At 40.6% G+C, this 14182-nt stretch overlaps 1 protein-coding gene across 1 annotated transcript in view; it reads right to left on the bottom strand.

The window, feature by feature from the left end:
- Positions 1-14182, bottom strand: part of RCAN2 (regulator of calcineurin 2) — a 260187-nt gene that overhangs the window by 218309 nt on the left and 27696 nt on the right. The window contains exon 2 of the mRNA XM_057699325.1: positions 1489-1715. Within this exon, the coding sequence (XP_057555308.1) occupies positions 1489-1713 (225 nt within the window). The 5' untranslated portion in view covers positions 1714-1715. The remainder of the gene's footprint in view (positions 1-1488; positions 1716-14182) is intronic.

Below are 14182 nucleotides of genomic sequence, written 5' to 3'. Positions count from 1 at the left end.
AGCAGCAGCTCCTTCCTAAATCTTCTTGTTTCAATCTACTGAGAATTATTTAATCAGGAAACAATCAAAACCCCCAATAAACCTCTAGGGAAAATCCTTCTAATTAGATGTTTAAATAGAAGACAAAACAAGAAAACACGGAACTTTGTTTCATAGTTAAAGTCAGGTAGATTTCAGGGGAAATGACTTGTTCTGAATAAACTATAATCTGTGTTATAACCTGGTTATAATCCAAGAGCAAAATTTCCAGTTTCTTTCAGAGAGGCTGTGTGTTATTTTCTTACTTCAAATAGCCTGGTGATCATAGCTCTGGAGGTTCTAATTGCATATAATTCCTCGGACTTCAAGCTATTTTTAGCCCATCATTTCAACTGTTCAACTTCAAAATAATATCATTATAAAACTATCTTTATATGGCTTGAAATAATTCCTAATCCTCTGGGCTATCAGGATTGCTTACAAAACCAATAAAATCAGAACAAAGACTTCCAGTAATTGTGTTCAGGCAACAGAGTTTGGACTTCAGCAGTTGGCAAAAACAGTCCAAGTTTATGAAACAGCAATCATAAAACCTACTCTTAATCTCACACAGAGCCACACTTTAGCTTAGGAAAAAAAGGCCCTTCCCCACCCCCCCCCAAAATGTTGGCCATGTTTTACTACGTAGCCTAACAATGGATATTTACAATTAGAAATCCACATCCACAAGGGAAGGTTTGATCCATTCAGGCTCTCCTCTTAAAAGGTCAGAGAAATCCGAAGTGAACTTTAGAAAGAACTCCAACAGAAATATTGACTTTGATTTCCAAGAGTGCTTCCAGTAAATCAAGTTTACTCTTAAAATGGAAGCTTCATATTCCGGAAAATGCTCATACATACACAACCTCATTCCCTAGCTATTTCAAATCAAGGAGTTAAGCATTTTCATGCAAATTCTTGCAACACAACCCAAACAATTCCACCCAGTGTAGAATCAGTGAGCAAAGCACGACTCAGATGGCCAAGCAGTTTACCTTTCTGGTAAGTGCTGTGGGACTTGGGGCTCAATTTCAGAAGCTAATTCTTAGAATAGTCATTAAACTGCAAGAAGAATAAGGGTGAAAAAGAACTTGTGCTGTTTGGGGAAAGGCAAATTAAGTTTTGGGCAGGATAGGGGAAAAGAAAACTATTTTTTTTAACAACATCTGCTTCCTAGCCCAAGGGATATCTCCTGCAATCACTATTCCCAACACCATTGTTTTGTTAGACAGACCTCTGAGTTGCAGACATCAAGATTTGATTCAACAGAGTCCTAGACAACCTCATCGTGTGTACCTCCAATGTCAAATGATAATAGAACAGGCTTTTCTGCTCTCACTATGCATGCCAAGAAGAGTGGCAAGTAAACATTTTCGAAAACTTCCAAACATCAACCACAAAGGAGCAACAGAAACATCTGGGGGATAATGCCACGTCTCCCCACGTTTCAGGAGCAGAAAGGCTTCTTACCTTGCTCTCTTCCCCTTCAAACACTGACTGGTGGACGTTGCATGCAAACAGTGAGTTGGGGAGGTCGTTGAAGTCTGTGATTGCTTGAAAGGCCTCCTCCGTGAAACACTGAGTCACAGCCCAATCTCTGTCTATGCAGCAGAGCAAGAAGAGTCCTCCATCTTCTGGGATGTGCCCCTGCTGCCCCAGGCTCCTCATCCCAATGAAGTAAGAATCTCCCCTCATTCCTGAGGATACAGAGACGGACGTATGTTAGAGTAGGACTCGGTTCCTTAAAGCTTCGTTTGAAGGGCGCAGTTCTGGCGTGTCTGGGACACAGCAGGGGAATATGATTAGGAGGAGAAGCAGGGGCTATTACAAGGGGGAAGACTCAGCAAGTTCACATTTCCCCTTGATCTTTGAGTTACAGTTTCCCATACAGCTCTGCTTCTGGGCAAGGATCCAGTCCCTGCAATGGGCAACCCCCCCCGCCCCCACTTGAGCACAACTGGAATCGGAGTCCAGGGATTTTAGCCCAGCTGTTTGTGTTTACTAAACTGGGGACCTGGGAAAGTTACATAAGTTCTCTGAGTCTTGCTTCTTTAAGAGAATCAAATGGACTCAAACAAAAAATGCACATAGAAAATTGTCTTGATAAGTTACATGATGAATTATATAATACCATGACCATTACTACTAATGTTTATCATTTCTTGAGTTCCAGGAATCATTCTAAATGATTTACCTGCCTTAACTGACCTCCTGGCTCTCCACAATAGCCTATGAGGTTGGTACCCCTATTATCAGAGGGGAAAACTGAGGAACAAAGCAATTACATAACTTTGACAGGGTTCATGACAAAATGGCAAGACTAGGATTCAAACTCAGGGAGGTTGGGACTTCCTAGGTGGCGCAGTGGGTAAGAATCCACCTGCCAATGCAGGGGACACAGGTTCAAGCCCTGCCCTAGGAAGATACCACATGCTGCGGAGCAACTAAGCCCGTGTGCCACAAGTATTGAGTCTGCGCTCTAGAGCCCGTCAGCCACAACTATTGAGCCCATGTACCACAACTACTGAAGCCCATGTGCCTAGAGCCCCTGCTCTGCAACAAGAGAGGCCACTGCAATGAGAAGCCCATGCACCACAACAAAGAGTAGCCCCTGCTCTGCGCAACTAGAGAAAGCCTGTGTGCAGCAACCAAGACCCAACACAGCCAATAAAATAAATAAATACATAAATTAATTAATTAAAAAAAAACAACCCTTTGTCCAAACTCAGGGAGGTTGGCACCCAGGTCTGCCCTCCTATACACGGAAACAAAGAAGGGCAAAATTAGTGCAAGTCTACATTTAAGGAAGTACAATCTATTTCATCACCACCTGGATCCTGATTAGGGTAACTCTAATAGTTAATAGTTTATTCACACCGAGGACACACACACACACACACATATGTGCACTCACACACACCTTCTTCTGCCTGGGATAATTACCTTAAGTTATTCATGAACCCTGGATCTTATAAAATCAGTACTATCTTGACTGATCCATGCTATATAGGTTCCCCTCCCTCATAGTCCACAATATGCAGTATTAAGCTCATCTACCTGTGCGCCATCATTCTATTATTTCACCACCCCTTACATTCAAAATTCTACCCAGCTTCAGCCAGTTGGAGAGTTTTTCCATTTTTTGATAATCCAATAGATTTTGTCAGCCTTCCCACATACATCAACCCCAGTTAGTATCTACACTTTTCTTTCATACCTATTTTCACGCCTATCATACTATTCTGTTCAAAGATCAATAATTAAAGGCCCAGTGGTGAAATAACTTGCCTGTGGGTACCCAGGTAAGACTGCCTGGCAATTATGATGCGGCTGTTCAACCATCCTCAGTACAGCTCCATTTCCCCCAATCCCAGCAATGCAGAACCAAAGGGTAAAAGACAGAAAGGCAGTACCACAAAATGTCACTCTGCCCTCATCAAGTTTAGTGAAGACACAAATTCTGGATCCCCAGACAGATATGGGTTTCTACTTATATCTCTCTTGAACTCTTGAGTGTAGTATTGTGATGAGGGTGTTTTTTGTTCTCATTTTTTCCTAGAAACAAAGCCCAAATGGCATCCTGATAAACAGTATTTGATAGCAGTATAAAAGATGCTTTACATATAGAATCTTTGACCTGGTTGGGAACAGGAGCCAAAATTTAAAACAATTTGAAATAATAACTTGAAAATCAGATCTCTACAATAAAAATGTCATCCTATATAAAATAGAATGGAACCATTCCTGTATTCTGAAGTTCTCAAAACTCCAATTAATGCAACATTTTCTGTATTTAAATCAATAAAATACTTATTTTAAATAAAAATGTGGTACATGGTTTAAGCTTTATTTTACTCCATGATGGATCCGAAATACATGAATTTTTTTTATTATCATTATTAGTATTTTTGGTCACACTGTGCAGCTTGTGGGAGCTTAGTTTCCTGACCAGGGATCGAACCCAGGCCCTCGGCAGTGAAAGTGCAGAGTCCTAGCCACCAGGGAAGTCCCCATGAGTATTTTTAATTAGAAGAAAAACCTTCAGTGAAATACTTAAAAGTATTTATTTCCTTTCCTAGTCATTTACACTGTTGCTTCAGATATTTTAGTGTAATATGCATCACAGCTATCACATTATTATTAGAGGACTAATTATTCTAATAGTAAAAATAATTACAAAGAACATTGATAGATTTACAGGTGACCCCTGAACAATGCAGGGGTTGGGGCACCAAGCGACCATGCAGTTGAAAATTCAAGTATAACTTTACAGTCAGCCCTCCTGGTACAGGGTTCCACATCTGTGGATTCAACCAACCCCAGATCCTGTAGACCGTATTTAGTGAAAAAAATCTGTGTATAAGTGAACCTGCACAGTTCAAATCCGTGTTGTTCAAGGGTCCCCTGTATTTTCATCAATGGATTATAGGAAAACCTTTTGATAATAAAGTTACGATCATCCAGTATCATGAAATATAGATATTAAATGTCAATTCTGATTTCATTTTTTATCCTGTCCTTCCTAGTTAACATTTTTAAAATTAATCAAAATGGATTCCATAATGTTCTTAAACAGGTCTGAGAATGTTTCAATTATTCTTTTTTTCAAAGAGAATTAAAATCCATTGCTGAACAAATTAATTAAATAGACGAAGTATTAAGCCTCACTCAGGACTCAGTTTTAATCTACTCAAATAGCCTTAAGTTCTGTTCTAAGCTGTAACAATACGATTACCTTCATGAGACTTTATTTTAAGCTCATTACTTTCTGTAAAGATTTAAAAGGTGAGCGCGTTTTTGGCAAACAACCTATTCTACTTACATGAAGAAATACTTTAGAAATCAGAGTTGAACAAAGAAACCCTGATTTCTCTTCCCAGTTCCATTACTGACTCACCTCATAATCTGGAGAAGTCAATTGATCATTCTATGACTCTGTTTATCTTTATAAAGCAGGAACAAAAACCTCTCTCTGCCTCCCTCAGCCAAGTAGAAAGAGGCAGAGGAATGACATAGGAATGAAAAAATGTGATCAAAATCAGGGCTAATCACTCATAAAAGGATATGTACCAGGAAATACTATAAAAGCACACCATCATCACCATCACAGAGCAAAACTATTATGCTTTGGTATTACCACTAGCCTTTAGTAAACTCAAATAAACAGAAAGAAAGGGAAATGCTAAAGATTAAAAGAACTCCAGCAGCAACTGCCTACACAGCTTAAGAGGATTTACTTATGTTGTCATTATTTCTAAATCTGAGGTTGGTCATCCAAAAGAAAACAGCTGCTTTCAGCTCAAAAGGCAACTCTTCGGGGAGGGCTCCCCGACCTCCCCCAGGACCCGTGAAGTTAGCATCCTTCCTTTGCAGTCCCCGAGTACCAGCCTAGCCCTCTCACAGCTCACTCTACACCGTGATTACTCTATCTCCAACCACACTGGTATTTCTTGAGAGCAGAGACTGAACCACCTTCATCCAGGGCATCTTCAGCCTGGTACATCTAGAAAGCCCTCAAAATGATGTTTGACTGAATTAATGAATTATATAAAAAGGAGTCACTGTCAGGAAATAACAGACCAGCAAGTGCAGTACAAGGACCAACTTAAAATATATAAACTAAAAATACGTTATTGATTTCAAATGTATATACCACTCATTTCAAATGTAATTTTAAAAATGAAAGATAAGAACCACTCAAAGGATTCCTCTAGCTAAAATTAAAAATTTGTGGGGTATAACTGAGAAAACATGTAAGTTTTTTGATCTTATGAGTTCACTGAAGAAAAAACTGGAAAAATCAGAAAGATATAAAAAGGAAAATAAAAGTAAACTATACTCCTAATATCCAGAAAACTCTGCCAATATTTTGGTATATTTAGTTCCAGCAGTTTTTTTTTTTCATGTATAATTTTGAAACAAAATTGGGAGCTTGCTCTTTAGTATCCCACATTGATACAGCCTAGAGCAGTTCCCTGTATCATTACATATTCTTTGAAACATTCATTTTAATAGCCACATAGAATCCCAGTGTATAGATCTGTCATAATTTATTTAACCATTCTACTGTTGTTTGACATTTAGAAAGCACACATTTCCATCATTACATTCACCTGGAAAAGAAAAACCACCATCCACTTTTAAAATACAAAGTCTCCCCCGGGAGAACCTCAAAACTTCTTTAGATGCAAAGAAGAGACATCTTTATGAAATACTGGAAAGGGCCCCAGCGGCCTACTTGGGTTCTGGTCCTTCTGTAAGCTGCATGCTTTCAGGGCTGTGGTTTCCATGTTAGCAAAATGGAGAAAGACTGTGGCCTTGTCTACTGCAAATGTCAAGTGAGAGGAATCAAGTGAATGTCTTTTGAAGCCTCCAAAATACTATGTTAATTACAGCTATTTATTACTAGGTACAGGCTCATCGAGAGCAGAGGAACCTGGCACTACAGAGGTGGTGGCCATCTACTACTGTTAAGGGTGTAAACAAGTTTCAGACTTCAGTGAATGTCCATGAGATTAAGCCCACGTCACTAAAATGAGACACAAGTAGCAATGTCCCTGAATATCTGGTATGGGTCTGGATGGAGAGCCATTAGAAAGGAAAGATATTTATAAGGCAAAAGCGAGAAATACACAAAAAAACACCCCAAAACCCTGCCTCTCCCCCAAATACCACCAAGTGCAAAAATAACTGTTTATTTAAATATTGCAAAGTAGGTGGCAATGAGTATAAAAATGATTGAATTGGACTCATTTTAATGGAAGAGGAAGCTTGGAAAGAGGAAAGTTTTCAACTATTTCATTACTTTGCTATAATGTGAAAATGATTTCATCCAAGATCCTCAGATAACCCGACAGCATTTATTAAATAAACATTATAAAGACCTAAAATGAAGATAGTATGGTTCCTGCCACGAAGACTAGCCACTCAACACTTAAAGATGCCTGTTTAGCATCAAAGAAGTAGCAACTGAATAAATATTTGTGGCATAAATAAGTGAATATACTCTCTCTCCCCTAGTAAACTTAGATGATGTAGACATTACTGGGCTTCTACATAAGGAATTAATCTTTCCAAAACTTCCACTTTTCATTCCTAACAAACATTTTTTTTTAATATGGTACACTTAAACCCAGGGAAAGGGAACTCACAGAGACATCTGATTCTGTTGGATACCATTACTGTCACAGTGTTATCAGTATGCATGAGATTCAGATTTCTGAATTACAGAATCCTAAAAAACCCCACCTTTCTGGGAATGGGGTATAGTGCATGAGAACGGGGAGCCATGCCTTTTGTCCACAGGTGTTCTCATCTAGAAAATCTTAAACTGGATATAGAAGGAGGAGGAAATTACAAACAAGCCCATAAGAGAGCCGCAGCAAGAAAAATAAAATTATAAGCATCCATGGAGATGCTCATACTCTCTTCACTGTCAAGTAAAATCACCCCATTAATAGTGTGATGTGTGACCTATGAAAAAGGCTAGTGCCACCTTGGAAGGGGTGAGTCGCCTCAACATGGAGAAACCAATACAGCCAATACTGAGTACCACTCAGGACAGAAAAACTGGAATTTCTTCCTAAGGAAACTATCCTATCTTATCTAAGCGGTCAAAAGTCATGTCATCTAAGAAACAGGGGCATGGGAAGACATAGCATAGGGAAGCACAGGCAAGAATTCTTAGGCGAAATCAGTTACCTTCAAACTCTGAAAGAGGAAATACTTTTTGCATATGGCACTAAGAAAGTAGATGTCAAACCTGGGGTCGGGGGTGGCGGGGAGCGGGGGGAGGAATTCAATTTAATAAAAGGAGCCATGGATCTCTTAACAATTCGGGTTAAAACAGAAATGTCTTGCCTTGTGTCTAAGTGAGCAACTTGTCCCAGTGACAGCCAATGAATAAGCTCCAAAGAGCAGATGATATCTATCTCGTGGGGTGTCACCAAGGGAATCCAAGGATCAGGGAGATGGCTGGCTGACATTTCTTTTTAAGGTCCCTTCTCACCTTGATATTTTCATCTTTCCATGACTGGAAGAAAATACACAAGAAAAGAGACATCTGTTTATCTCCAGGCTTAAAGGTGCTCACGAAAGGGGAACTAACATATAACCTTTAAGGAAAACTTTCTCCAGGGCTGAAACGTTTATCTGATGCTCATAACAAACCTGCCTATATTTTTTGTCTTCCAGGTTATTCACACTAAAAAGCAAGAATTTTTAAAAATAGGAAATAATGATTTGCAAAGGAAGAAAAATGAGTAAGACGTACTCAAAAAGCAACTTAAGGTTGAGTTTATTTTTCCTTAGACAAAAGAATATTAAAGATTTAACTCATCTGCTTTTTAAATTAAGAGCAGGAATGTAAGACTTTTTGCAACAAGGGCAACAAATAGGAAAAAATGTGCCTTGCTTCCATATTATAGCCAGCAGAGGAGGATAAATAAGGAAATAAGATAAATGGAAATGATTAATGAATAATTCATTCTGACTTTAAATTCAGTTTTCACTGAAAAACAAGTAAATGGATTAGGGGAGATGTGCTAGTTTGGAAGAAGTTAAAGATGACCATGTCAGCTTGAATATTAACGATCAAAACTAAGAAGACAATGTTGCATTAATAAGTAGTAGAAAGAAATGCCTATAGCTATTTTTAAATTGAATACAAGGGTAAATAAATCCAATTCAATTTTTTTAAAGAATAGAAACCTCAATTTATAAGTTTTACAGTGTTTAAAACCCCTTTAGCTCTAAAATTAAATGATTCTTCAATGATACCTGGGGCAAAATGAGCTTGTGGGGAAAAAAATGTATATGAATAATAATGATAATCATTTTATAACTAAATCATATCATCAGCTTTCAGTTTTGGTCTGGCCTTATAGATGAGATCCTTTTGATGCCTAGCTAGACCCTCTTTGGGATAAGCCAGGCCTTTTGCTCATTTTGTCCATCTTATAGGGAGACTGCAGTATAATATTAGCAACAACAAACCATCCCAGCCATCCTGAGATACAAAGCAGAGACATGATATTCTTAGGCTGTGCTCCAGAGAAACCCATTAGAGCTCTTTCTGAAATATAATAGAGTCTATTTAATTCAGCCGCAGAACTTTCACACCCGCCGAGCTGTGTGAACCTCATGCTATTCTTGATACCATTTGGGATCAGTCTTGAAAGAACCAGGAGCACGCAGTGTTCAACTTGTGGTTTTTCAAAAGAAATTATCCACAGTCCTCACGCAAGGCTCCCTTCAGGACACCTTCTGGGACCACTGTTCCACTTGAAGCTCCCACAGGACAATAATTCAATTAATTCAGTTCCCCAAGGAAGCAGCTTCTTATACAGTTTTATGAGGTTAAAAAAAAGCAAGCTGTTGCCACCACCTCCTTTTGCGCTGGATTCCACAGCAGAATCCAGGACTACGAACTCGCCCATTATAACATCTTTACACCTGTAGGGTCTTAATGCTCATGGTCTCCCAGGAGGATTTGCAAATCCTGTATATTCTTTCAATGACAAAAATAAAAAGGGAAGAAAGATCCTCACATTTACCCAGGGTCAGATGGGACACGCAGTTACGGAATCTGTATTCCATTTCCGCAGCCCTAACTGACATTATCCAGAAAATGTGTTCCAAACAGGTTTGTTGCAGAAGAAGACAGAGAGAGAAAACATCACCTTTTATGAAGGGTATGAGGGTGAGAAGGTTGTTCTTAAAGACCAGAAAATCTGTTTCTACAAAGAATAACCTATAACAAACGAGAGATTTATTCAACAAGACAAACAAGTGTTATTGGAGCCCTCATCCAAGAGAGAAGAGCTTCAGTCATTGTATTAGTCAAGGTCCCAGCAGGAAACAGATGGCATGCTCAAGTCAGAGAATTTGAAAAGAGTTTAATAAAGGAACTGTTGACAAAAGCGTGGGCAGGCTCTAGGGAAACCACAAAGGAGAATGCAAAAGCCTGGGCTAGTGCCATCCCTAGACCAGAAGAGGTGAGAAGAGAGGAGAGGTTTCCAGAATCGGGATGCAAGGGGCTGAGTCGGAAAGGGCTCCCAGCAGACCTCTGGTTGAGGAATAGAGCCAGTCCTCAGTGCCACCACAGAGAGGCTGCCAGGGGAGTCAATATCACCACCTTGCTCTCTTTCTCTGATCTGCTGACACCTTGCACTGGGCAAACCCAACTGGGAACCAGAGGGCCAGAGAGCTGGGATGTGGAGCACATGGGTCAGCCTTTAGGGCACAGAATGGAGAGGGATGGACAAAGGCTCTCTGGGACCAAGTGAAGAATTAAGCACGGTCTTCATAACTAGGTGGTAGGCTAGAAATCTGCTAGGTTAATTTCAGTAGAACTCAACCTAAAAATGAATAATGTCACAGGCTCACCATTTCTGACTGCCTTTTTCTTAAGGGCAAAAAGACAGAAAGGGGAATGAGTAATTCTGTTTCGGGGCCGATGCCTGGCACCGCTGTGGAAGAGGTATTTCTGAGCCCAGGAAGAAGGGAGAAGGCCACCCCCTTATCATGGCTGGAAGAAGAAGCTTCAAGAAAGCCCAAGACAGCCTCTTCAATAAGCGGTGCTGGGAAAATTGGACAGCAACATGGAAAAGAATGAAATTAGAACACTTCCTAACACCATACACAAAAATAAACTCCAAATGGATTAAAGACCTACATGTAAGGCCAGACACTATCAAACTCCTAGAGGAAAACATAGGCAGAACACTCTATGACATACATCAAAGCAAGATGCTTTAGACCCACCTCCTAGAATCACGGAAATAAAATCGAGAATAAACAAATGGGACCTCATGAAACAAAAGCTTTTGCACAGCGAAAGAAACCATAAACAAGACTAGAAGGCAACCCTCAGAATGGGAAAAAATAGTTGCCTATGAAACAACGGACAAAGGATTAACCTCCAAAATATACAAGCAGCTCATGAAGCTTAATACCAAAATATCAAATAACCCAATCCACAAATGGGCGGAAGATCTAAATAGACATTTCTCCAAAGAAGACATACAGATGGCCAACAAACACATGAAAAGATGCTCAACATCACTCATCATCAGAGAAATGCAAGTCAAAGCCACAATGAGGTATCACCTCACACCAATCAGAATGGCCATCATCACAAAATCTGGAAACCACAAATGTTGGAGAGGGTGTGGAGAAAAGGGAACTCTCCTGCACTGTTGGTGGGACTGTAAGTTGGTACAGCCACTACGGAAAACAATTTGGAGGTTCCTTAAAAAACTACAAATAGAACTACCATATGATCCGGTAATCCCACTCCTGGGCATATACCCAAAGAAAACCATAATCCCAAAAGAAACTTGTACCATCATGTTTATTGCAGCACTATTTACAATAGCCAGGACATGGAAGCAATCTAAATGCCCATCAACAAATGAATGGATAAAGATGTTGCATATATATACAATGGAATATTACTCAGCTATAAAAAGGGATGAGATGGAGCTATATGTAATGAGGTGGATAGACCTAGAGTCTGTCATACAGAGTGAAGTAAGTCAGAAAGAGAAAGACAAATATTGTATGCTAACTCACATATACGGAATCTAAAAATGGTACTGATGAACTCAGTGACAAGACAAGAACAAGGATGCAGATTCAGAGAATGGACTGGAGAACTTGAGGTTTGGGGGGGGCGGGGGGTGAAGGGGAAGCTGAGATGAAATGAGAGTAGTACAGACATATATATACTACCAACTGTAAAATAGATAGCCAGTGGGAAGTTGTTGTATAACAAAGGGAGTTCTACTCAAGGATGGAAGATGCCGTAGAGGAACAGGGAGGGTGGGGGGGACTCGAGGGAGGGTGGGGTGGGAGTCAAGGGAGGGAGGGAATATGGGGATATGTGTATAAAAACAGATGATTGAACTTGGTGTACCCCGCAAAAAATAAAAAAATAATAAAAAAAAGAAAGCCCCAAGCCTCCAGAGAAGCCAAGTAATTATATGCAAAATAACTTCACAGGAGGATGACACTTCTAAAGGCAGGTGAGAGTTGCCATGGTAGCCAAAGTAAGACGTCATCTTTCCCCTTCTGCTTTCAGATGAAGATCTAGGGGGCTGGGGCAAAAGGGCAGAGAGTAAGAGAGGCTGCACCTTTGAGGAAAATCCAGCCAAGAAGGGTCTGAGTTATTCAGATGTTCTAGTAAGAAAGGAAAGCCAGGCTGGAAAGCTGCCAAAGGAGGGGTGGATTATGGTGAACTGCTCAGGACTTGTTAGGAGGCCAAGAAGGCAAGTGACATGCTCTCTAATAAGATTAGCAGATAATGATCAGCTCGATAGTAAAGTCTTTTTAATGCAAATATAAAGGAACTAGGAAGAGAAAGGTAAATATCCCTATCTCAGTGCCCAGCATACTCTATGCCACTTTTTTCTCAAATAAAGCTAAATGTGCTTCCACTTGAAAAATCTTCCATAACTCCCTAAAATCTAGTAAATTCAATAAAAAGAGTTCTTCCACCCAGCAAATCTGGACACCCACAAGAAGGTGATGGTCTTCCTGTCCAGAAGATGTTCTTCCTGTCTTCCTACTCTCTCGTCAGTGTAAGAAAAGAACCGTAAGTCTCAGCATCAGCCTCCCGCTCTGTCAATAGGACAATAATAATAACAACAACAGCAACAGCAATTCCGGAGGGCTTCCTTTGTTCTGAGGGCTTTATCCCATCAAACATATGGACAGCTGTGTGGCCCTGACCAACAGAATCAAGTTTTCATCGCCTCAAAGCCTTCGTGCTGGTCCCCAGCTCATCCTATCCACCTCTCGCTCACCTGGGGCCACCGCCTTCACACCCCACTCTGAGCCCACCTGCACAAGAAGAGATCACCCCTCACTGACCCCCATGATCTTGTGTCTGTACCTCTCACAACACTTACTTTGCTGTGCCTTTTGTGAAATTGAATTCATATTTTATGGCAAGATAAGAAACACTTACATATAAAATAAATCCTTCTCTGGCCTTTGGTCTCCCCCCTACCCCTACTGTGCATTGTGTATTTGCATTATGCATTGACCAAACCTCCCCATTGGCAGCAATACCTGCTCAACCACAAGAAGCAACATTCTCCTTGCATCGGCAAGACAACTCCTTAAAGGATAGCATTCCTTCTTGATCTTGTAAGGGGACACGTGACCCACCACGATGCTGCTTAGATCTGGATGATGTAAACTGTCAGTAATACGTCATTCGACGTACAGCCCTCTGTCTCCAAAAACTTATAGAACTGTTCCTTGACGTCTAATGGGGGGAAGAGTTCTAAGAGCTTTCTGTGACGCTCTTCCCAGGTTATAATCCTCACATTTGGCTCAAATAAAACTTTCCCGTTTCTTTCTTCCAGCAACTGATTAATTTTCCATTGATACTCTCCTTGTACTTTTCTTATTCTTATCCTCCACTTCCTGTTGAAGGTAGGGGCTCTGTGTCCCCGACTTGGATAACCCCTGTCGCTATTAAATAAGACCTTACCCCTGGAAGGTAACCTCTGACATTTCTTGAATTGAATGGAGTTCAGGAGTCCTGCCTTTGACTCTCAGCTCCGCAGTATACTTGCTGTCTCTGGGCAAGTTACTTAATCCCTTGTGTTCAGCATCCTCACCCCTAAGTAAGGGATAGCAGGAGTGTTTACGCCTTTTAGTGTGCTGCTTTGAGGATTTAACAGATAACACAATAAGGCATTTACGACAATGGGACACACAGCCAATAAATGTTAACTATTATTAGTATTGGCCATCTTGGTTGTCTCACATGACACAGGATCTCTACCTCTCTTTCCTAGAGTCACCAGTCTTTTTACACGTAAAGGGGCAGAGAGTAAAGTGTAGACTTCGGACTTGGTCTGTTGGGTCTCAATCCTGGCACCACCACTTCCTAGCTGTGTGACCTTGGACATGCTACCGAACATCTCTGAGCAGTGTATGCAACACGGGGGCCATCATGGTACTGACTTCATAAGGTCTCTATATGGATTAAAGGAACTCTAAAGTCAGACAAACCCAGATTCTAATCCCAGCAATCCAGTCCCAGCACTGGGTGACCATGGAGGGGAAGACTGGGTGTGGCAGCTGGGCCCTGGAGCCTGGGTCTGAATCCTGCTTCCACCACCATTTTCCTCGCTGATTTTAGGCAAGT

Source organism: Hippopotamus amphibius, chromosome 11 (genome assembly GCF_030028045.1).
Source record: "Hippopotamus amphibius kiboko isolate mHipAmp2 chromosome 11, mHipAmp2.hap2, whole genome shotgun sequence".
Classification (NCBI taxonomy): Eukaryota; Metazoa; Chordata; class Mammalia; order Artiodactyla; family Hippopotamidae; genus Hippopotamus; species Hippopotamus amphibius.
Note: the sequence above shows the minus strand (reverse complement) of the source record. Positions and strands in the feature narration are given on the sequence as shown.